The sequence below is a fragment of the Castanea sativa genome, chromosome 6, assembly GCF_040712315.1.
Source record: "Castanea sativa cultivar Marrone di Chiusa Pesio chromosome 6, ASM4071231v1".
Lineage (NCBI taxonomy): Eukaryota > Viridiplantae > Streptophyta > Magnoliopsida > Fagales > Fagaceae > Castanea > Castanea sativa.
Genome location: NC_134018.1, coordinates 43,434,504 through 43,444,185, shown reverse-complemented (window position 1 = coordinate 43,444,185; position 9,682 = coordinate 43,434,504). Strand labels below are relative to the sequence as shown.

Sequence of the window (9,682 nt, the reverse complement as noted above, 5' to 3'; positions counted from 1 at the left end):
AAAAGTAAAATCAGAACAAAAAATTTTCTGAGCAAGCAAACAAAGACTATAAGAGAGAGAGAGAGAGAGAGAGAGAGATTCCGTGGAGAAGGTCGTCAACGTGATCGGAGATGAGAAAGAGATCAGCTGCTCTGACGAAGGTGGAGTAGCGAAAGATGATCCGCCTCCGATGCCGTTGCTGGAGCCGGCAAATCTTTCCGATATCGGGAAGAATCCTCTTCGTCGAAAAAAGGCGATTTCATTCCTTTGCAATCACATCCGACGGAATCACCATCTTCACCGCTTTTGACAAAGAAGACGACGGCTTCTTTTCCATGAACTTCTTCACCATTGTGGCTAAGTTGGGATTTGAAGGTTTGGATTTGGTGTGGGGAAGACAGATCGGACAGCTTGGAGGACTTGACATAGTGGGTTTTTTTTTTTGTAATTGTTTTTCATTTTTCATTTTTGGATTTGGTCTGGGGAAGTCAGAGTGCTTTTGAGGACATAGTGAGTATTTTTTTTTTTTTTTAAATACAGGTCGGGTTTGGATAATATCCATACCCTACCCAAACAATTCGGGTAATATCCATACCCTACCCGGTTAAGCTCTACCCATGAAAAATTGGGTATTACCCAGAACATTTGGATCGGGTAGGGTTGGATATCCATTACCCAATGGGTATGGCCATCCCTACCAAACACTAAAAACCATGAAAAATTATCTTTATACAAGGTTTTCTATCAAAACAAACAAAATGTTATTGTGAAACATAACGTTTCTTAATAAATAAATGAATAACATGCTTCATGTGTGTTTGGTTAATGAGGAAATGATTTCCTTGAAAATTAAAATTTTAAACTTTTCATTGCACATTTTGTCCATTTTTTACTAATTTGGAGGGAATGAAAATCCTTCAATTTCCTTTCCCTCCCTTTCACTTCCACCGATCCAAACAAGGGAAGAGTTCCCCTTCCCAGTTTTCCCTCACCATCATTCCCTTCCACCTTTTTTTTCCCTTTAACCAAGCATGTAGTGTATTTAATTTGTGGATGGTGAAAATGTCTTAGTCACACTTTGATCATGCAGATTTTTTCCATACTAAATAGAGAATAGGATGGAAATGAATTTTATTTGCCCCACCTCATCTCGAGTATATACATATATAATGTATCTTTAAGTCATTTATACATAATTTAAATTTTGTATACATATTGTATTACCGTTGCAAAACTCTTGTCTCTCCATCACCCAACACTCAAAGTTGCCCCTCCCAATTCTCTCTCATAATTATCTCGTTAATATTGGAGCCACCTTATTAAGGATGATTCCAAAGTCCAACCCCCTCCACCTCTGACTTAGTCCATTCTCACCCATACAAGTTTTTCTTGTCTTAAATAAGAGAAAGAACACCAATGATCCAACCTCGTCTCACCCGTTGTTATCCCTAATCTAACTTATATGTAAATTCTCCATTTACTTAAAAATGCAAATGATATAATTTGTAGTATATATCATATTAATATCATATATCATTAAAAATTTATGGCTAATCTTTTTGAAACATTTCATAAGAATCTTTTTATGGCAACAGTGTGAAGCTTATGACTTAACGCCATTGTTTTAACTTTTATGCATGTGAGAAGAACAGAGAATGCTACCTATGCTTTGGCTCTTCTTGCTAACGGCTACACAGGTGGTCAAATTTGGATGAGTGGCGTGCCTTGTAGACTGTAGCTGTAAGATTCAAATTTCAAAATGTATTGTTGTCAAACTTTTCACAAATAAATAAATAATATTCCAATGCTTTATTCACCCCCAAAAAAAATTTAGAAATTTTAAGTTTTTTCTTTTTCTTTTTTTGGGTTACCCATGATGGCTCTGGCATCCCAAAATCTCATTACATTTTATAATTTTTCAATCAATTTAAATGTTAATATAAAATAAAAACATTGTTTTCTTGTGACCCCTTAATCAAAAAGTAAAATACATCAACCTTTTTTCTTTTATTTCATGTCACTTTTGTAAGTTGTGATTAGTAATGAAGGCTCATCACATATCTTTCATATCACGGTAACTACTACTCTTTAATAATAGGCCATAACAAGATGAGATAGCGAAGGCACTACTAGCCCTTTGTAATTTGATGCTAGCATAATCACTTTAACACAAACAAAATATCCACATATAAGACACAATGCCATGCCTAAATCCATATGAAACTAGACAGAAAAATTATTATCAACAATATCGATTACAATAAGCCTTAATTAACCAAAACTGATAAATAAATTAACAAACTCTCACAAAAAATACATGCACGCGTTTTTCACAAATACAAACTAATTCAAACTACGATACTTTTTTTTTTTTTTATAAGTAATACCAATTTTTATTGTTAGCAATAAATAAACTTTCTCTTCATTATAATAATATCCAAACCAAGTTAAATTAGGAAATTGAGGTAGTTTCTATTAAATTTACACATCAATTCAAATTTTCAAACCAAATGCAAAAAGGTACCCAAAAAATAGAAATAAAAACTTTTCTCAAACCACAACAAGATGAACTTTGAACTTTCAAATTAGTTGTTGTGACAATGAAAAGCTCAATGGCAGTATATTGTATTATGACGCTAGCTAGCAAATGCACATCAACACAAACAAAATAATACAAAAATTTTGGGAGGAATGCTTAGGTGGAAATGGAATGGAATAAGCATTTCCTTCACGGCTTCACCATTTAACTTGTTTTTATTGAACTCCTAAACAAGAAAATATACGAAATGTCTTTAAAAAATCAATTTCAATTCATTCTATATGGATTGATAGGCATAATCAAGTTAAGAATTATATATTGATACATTCTTTAAAGTAAAAGTTGTTTACAATTTAGAAAGTAATACACTTTTTTATTCTTATTAAAACTTCATTTCCCAAAGAGTGTTCATTAAACATGAATACTTTTGCATATAACTGGATTTTCTATAATGAAGGAAAAATTTGTAAGAACTTTAGTCAAATTTTGTTTTTGATGATTCTTGTTTCTTGAAAAATTGTAACCTACAATTTTTTACAACACTGCAAAAACCCTCTCTTTTTTTCAAGTAATTACTTAGTACCACCATGCATGATAACTAATAAGAGATAGGTAAAAGGTATCCAATTCTTCAATAATTTTGTTTGTATTAGCACATATTTATTTAAGTTTAGTGGATATTTTTTGTTATAGATCTTTTGGTTTAAGAAAAATTTTCATTTACATCATGAATTATGTTTATAAATTTATACTACCAGCATAACATAATATATAATTTTTTATGATTTTCATAGTTTTTTTTTTTTTTTGGGTATCTGTAGTTCCATTACTAATGATGAAATGCAATCTTTTTAAGAACCTACAGATTTTTGGCTTGTAAGTCATGCCCTTAAAATAGCTAAGCTATCTCATAATTTGATGGAATTGTTCGTATCTCCAGTAAATATGAGAGAGGCCGGGTTTAATAACGCAAACTTGTAACCTATGTATGGGGGCATTAAAGTGGTGGAAAGTTGGATGGTTAATTTATTGTTAGTTGTAAAATTGTCAGTTTATTGTTAATTAGTTGATAGTTGTTGTTAGCAGTATATATATGAGAGAGAGAGAGAGAGAGAGAGAGAGAGAGATTTCGGTAAGCTATAAATACATTTCACTAGAATAAAGTGATAAAAGCTATTAACTTCTAAAAGCAAGACTTAGGAATAATACTAAGGTATTGTTCCTTGTGTTCTTCTTTTAAAATTCTGCCATGTGAATATTTTTTCATGGAATGGAAGTGTATTTTATAGTTGAATATCCATATGGTTAAATCTTAAAAGGAGAATTTAAAGAACAGCACCTAAGGTATTATATTTAAGTTTTGTCCAACTTCTAAATGGAGTTACATGCAAAATGCGATATATATGTTTTATAACTCTTCTACTAGGGCAATCCTAGGAAAGGCTTTCTATCTCTGAAATGTTTAATAACATTCCATAAACATAATGGTCTTGCTTTCTAGCTTTCTTAAAGCTGCAAGTTTCTCCAAAAAACACACTTGCACGACAACTATAATTCTCCCATATACGTCAGAATTCTTCTATCTTCTTGTGGTTAAAATTATGAAAGGAAATTGCCTAATTGAACTATCATCACACTTATATCATCTGTAGAGCCTCGTGTTACTGCTAAGTCGACGAGCTTTTTGCAAGCCAAAAATGGTTTTGGTTTTTCTATTCCGGTGCACAAAGGACGAACCATATCTGCTGCTTCTTGATTATTAACCTAAAAGAAGGAAGGGAAAAAAATATTTATCAGCAAAATTCAGTGAGTAGTGAAATGATTTTAATTTCATCATATATATACTATGTTCCAATTTAAGGGGTCACAGCAATGACTTGTTTTGAAGTTACCTTGTCCCAAAGACCATCAGAGGCTAGAATTACGAACTCGCAGTCATGCTCAATCTTTAAGACTTTGGTCTCCGGTTCTGCTATAATCCATTGTTTAAGATGTCGATCTCCAATTCCTCTCGATACAGCTAGGGACCCTTGTACTCTCCATACATTGTGATGACAATCCACATAACCACCCTACAAAATAATGATTATTGCAAAATTGATTAGATAAATACTAAAATTATTATACCACAAAAATCTTACAAATTGATTTAACAACTAATGTGATAGTGTTGCTTCAACAACATAAAAATATAAACTTATGAATTAATTAATTTTTTTTTAAAATAATTGGTGACACATCAACTCACAAGACTTATGTAGTAAAATTTGTAGTCTTCTTAATATTAGAGAATTAAATAGCTACTTACCATGATTTCAATTCGTTGTTTTTCATCTTCCCTGCAAGGCCGGTGATCAGATGTGAGGGCCTCAGCTATTCCTCCTCGGCTCATCACAGCACGACAATCACCAGCATTTGAGACCACAAGATTACCTTCTTGTACCAGTGCAGTCACACAGCAAGTACCACCTTCAACACCCTCCTTCAAAAATTCGGCATCTGTGGTCAAGTAACCATCTCTAACTGCTTCCACAATTTCATCTTCACATCTCTTCCTGGATTGGTCCATTATATGCCTATCCAAATGGTTGGCTGCAAATTCAGCAGCTTTTGCACCCCCATGCCCATCAAAAACACCAAAGAAAGCCTGCAATCATAGAATGATATATCGTCAGGTTCTAAAAGGCAAAGAAAAAAGCTGACCACGTTAATTTTAAGCAAACTTTTATTCTTCCTTTTTCCCATCAAAACACAATGTTGTTGCTAGAGCCAAAAAAAAAAATTTGTATATTAATTGTCCTTTGAAGTTTCCAAATGTTGTTGCTAGAGCCAAAAAAAATTGTATATTAATTGTCGTCCTTTGAAGTTTCCAAATAAAAAGAGAGGTATTTTAGAATACCTCAATTTAGTTTCTCTATCTCTCTCTCACCAGTTCTCGAACCCATGGACCTTATACTTGGTATAAGTATCAAACCCAATGAGCTACTAAGAGAACCGGTGCCACGTTTTTCTTACTCAATTTTATTAGCTTTGGCCAACTCACATTAAAGTGTGTCACAGAGGATAATGTCAAAATTAACAATAATAATCTTAAGTACAACAATAGTAATTAATTGTAAATATCCATCATATATTATGAAGTTATTAGCCAAATTCTCAAACTATCAATTTTTGATGTCAATACCCTAATTCCAAAATAATTGGCACTGAGCACATTACTGACTAAAATATTAATGTTTATGGACTTTGATATAATTCAAATTACAAATTAATTATAGATAAAATTAATTTACACAGAAGAAAAAACCCATTTTTCATGCATGATACTTTATTTTATTTTGGATTTGAGGATTTAATTCAAGGAACTTAAAAAAAAATTAATATTGATATATATTACAAATTGTTTGATATGAATATAACAAAATATAGAATAAATTTGAGTTATGAACATTTTTGTTAAAAAGAAATTACACATATATCAACCTTAATCGTTTAAAATCCACGTATTAGTATCCATCTACAAATTACATCAAAAACATTATTAAAAAAAAAAAAAAAAAGTCATCTAACACTATAATCCTGAAATCAAAAATCATTCTCTTCCTATATATAGTTCTATCAAAACACTTAAAAGAAATATTTTCTTTTCCTCTATTTTCTTCACTATATAACCGAAACACAAAATCTTAATTAATTAACATGTACATAGTACATACCTGTCTAGAATCTCCATGAACATCAACGACAGCTGAGTACCGGTCCTCCATTGGACCTCTCCTTCCTCTCTTACAATAAAGCGCATATCCATCCCCTTCAACCTCCACCACGTCCACTACTCTCTCCACAGCTTTAGGTGTATCAACGCCGAAACTCAGTGACATCACCGGAATATCAATCCTCGCCGGCCTCTTCCTCTTCAAAACCGTACCGTTAAGCGAACACGAAACCTCCTTGATAGTACTTAGCTGTTTACTAAACCTAACCGTTGATGGTGTCGATGGAGAAGGCGGTAGTGGCGGCGATGATGATGATCGTGATGGGGTTGGTGGCAAGCCATGAAGAACTCTAGGAGAATTAGAAATAGAAGCCGAGGATTTACACAAGTTTGACGAAACTCTAGGAGAAAATATTGGAGAGTTTAAGATTGCCACAGACATGTTGTTTAACTTTGTTTGTTATTGGTTGTGTGTTTCTTAATGTTTCTCTTCTTTGAAATGCAAAGCAAGACACAGCTCATGAATGAGTTCTGAGAGGATACGTGCGAATATATATTGTCATGGAAGAATTGGTAAACGACGTCGTATAATGGAATTGACTGGTGATTGACTAAGTCTGAGTTTTGGAACTTTTCCATTCCTCAGTAATTCAAATTCAATTTTTTCTTCCTTTCTTTCTTTTTTGTGGTTCTAAATTCAGAAAATTTGAACGCTCTTTTTTAGGAGCGTGGAAGGTCAGCCCAGTTTACTTGGGTGCGTTGACTGGTCTAAAAGCTAAAAATGCCCTGACGGCCTTTACTTTGTACTCGTAGTATATTAAACGCGCTCTAAATGTGAGTGTGTAATTAAAATTCAACGTACCAAAAAGGAGAGAGAAGAAAATAACAGTAGTGGCCCAGTGGGTGGTGTGTTATTTATGACTAAAATGTTTCAACGGTCAAACACGTTATTCTTCTGGATTTTAGTTGTGAGACTGAGTCTATCTTCATCCATTCCTAGCTTGGCTTTTTTATTTTGTTCTTATACACTGTGTGTGTGTCTCTCTCTCTCTCTCTAATTGGATATTCTGCCCCTACTTCGGATATTATATTTTGTTTCTTTCATTGTGCCTGGTTCAAAATGTTGCCCTGGACATGAAGCAAATTGGGGTTGGTCTAGCTAGGGTCGGTGGTCAGAGTTTATAAATTTGGCATTGATTTGCCGGTTTCCAGTTACATGAATTAGCCATTTGTTTGATAAGACTAGATTCGGTGGCATGTGATAATGGATGAGAAAAATTCATATACACTCTTTTAGCATCTCATTAAACAAAAAAGTCTCTCCTTTTGTGTTATTTTAATGTGTATTTGGTAACCGAATTGCATGGAACAGGCCCCTCGAAAATAAAAAAAAACTACAATAACATAACAGAGATAATTCAACATTTCAATGCAGACTGTAATGACCAATCAAATTTGAAAAGTAAAGTTTGCAAACTACCTGAAAGAAGAGAAGTAATAGTTTGAATTGAAGTCTTTTATTTTTTAACCATTAAAATTTAGAAGAAGAAGATATGACAATATGGAGAATAATATATAAATGGGTTGTGTTAATGAGTATCGTAAGTTGCCTGTTAACAATAATTTTTTTGACAATCTTTTTTGCAACTTTTTGCCTGTACAGCATACAGTTATGGGCCCGTTTCTGTCGGTCCCAAGATTGTACAATGAGTTATCATAGGCCCATTGCTTGGGTGCCCAGTGTGTACGAAGTTCCCGACAGATAGGCCGAGAATCCTTTGGGGTCTTGACACTATCATTGTTTGGGTGTACTTTGAGGTACTTAGTAGTGCATTGAGGAACATCGTTACCGAGTAACACGCAACGTCTAGCACAAGTTCCAACGATCACTTCCTAGTTCCCAACCCACTAAGGGGAGACTATAAATAGAGAAAAGAAGGAGGAAAATGGGTTAGACACTGGAAAGTAAGGACTAGGAAAGTAACCGAGCATAAACAGGAAGGTGTTCAATTAGAAAGACTAACTACTTTAACAGACCCTTAATCAATCTACTAAGGAGCTACTCATTGTAGGATACCCAAAAGTCCACAAAAAATAAGTAAATTGTGAGCCAAATTATCAGGTTGGCCCATTAGCCGAGAGTTGGGCACCCACCTTACCATTTTTTTAAAACTTTATAAGTACTTTAAACATTTTTGTCATTTTTGTGCGTTGCTTGTTAACATTTTTCACTATAAACTTTGCATTTCTTTATCCTCCGGAGCTAAAGTAACACTTTACAAATTGATTTAAGTGAAAGGTGAGAGCAAGCTGTACGCAATTGGTGTTGGTCACATTCAATTTTTGCATGGCAGCTTCGAGAACAATTTGAAACAATCAGGCTTTGTATGAGTAAATGCTTCAATACCGATTCTTTGACTTAATAATTAATGTGTTCCACACTTATTATTAATTAGCATCATGAAATGTCCACTAGCACTCCGTTTACAATTTCCATAGCTAGCTATAGCTTGTAGACCCCGCTCCCTCCACGTCACCACAGATATACAAATAACGGAGAGGATTTTGCTGTAACTTTGTTTGTGGCAATTATTGCATATAAAATAAGGTGGCATAGGTCAAACTGATTACATATATTGTACATGATCCTTAGACACTTATTATCTCTTTTTAATTGCCACCTATGTATGCAGTAATTGCTGCAAACAAGATTATAGCAAATCCTCTCCCTTCAAATAATACAATCACAAAGGATCCTACAGAGATGGGTCTTTATTGTTGAATCAAGTTCGATAATATAAAATCTGTTTAGATGATTAACAAAAATAAAATATGTATAGAAAAATTGATTTATCATATTATAATAAATTCATAATTTGTTTTCCTGGAAAAATGTTATCTGTGATTACTTAACAATTTTGGCGTAAATGCACTTTTAATCCCTACATTTTGGCTTTTTCCATTTTGGTCTATACATTTTAATTTCACCACTTTTAGTCCCTAAATCAATTAGCGCGTGTTATTTTGGTCGTTTCCGTCAGTTAACAACTAGAAATATCTGATGTGGCAAACAGAGGACTTAAATATTATTAAAAATCCGCATCACCCATGACACATCAGCATATAAATTTAAAAAATTAACTTATTAATTTTAACTAAAAAATAAAAACGACGACTATGGGTTTAGAGAGAGAGAGTGATATGGGAGAGTAATCTGGGAGAGAGAGAGTGATCTGGGACCAAATTTGACGACTATCATTTTATCAATAGCTTCAGCCAACTTCTGAGAATTGCAGTGGATGAGGGAATCGCCTGGGGGCTGACCAGAAAGGAGAGAAGAGAGAATAAACGATGATCTGGGTTTAGAGAGAGAGAGAGAGAGAGAGGCTGAGATGTGGCTGGCGGTGGTTCAATTTCTCCCTCGTTGACCAACGGCAAGCAGATCTGCT

At 33.7% G+C, this 9,682-nt stretch overlaps 1 protein-coding gene across 1 annotated transcript; it reads right to left on the bottom strand.

Moving 5' to 3' along the window:
- Positions 1-3,842: 3,842 nt before the first annotated feature.
- On the bottom strand, positions 3,843-6,759 carry LOC142638314 (putative protein phosphatase 2C 53). Its single transcript, XM_075812332.1, has 4 exons — positions 6,235-6,759; positions 4,827-5,165; positions 4,411-4,590; positions 3,843-4,282 (listed from the first exon to the last, which is right to left on the bottom strand). Exons 1-4 carry the CDS (start codon positions 6,673-6,675, stop codon positions 4,118-4,120), a joined length of 1,125 nt encoding a protein of 374 aa, XP_075668447.1. The 5' UTR covers positions 6,676-6,759; the 3' UTR covers positions 3,843-4,117.
- Positions 6,760-9,682: the final 2,923 nt, after the last annotated feature.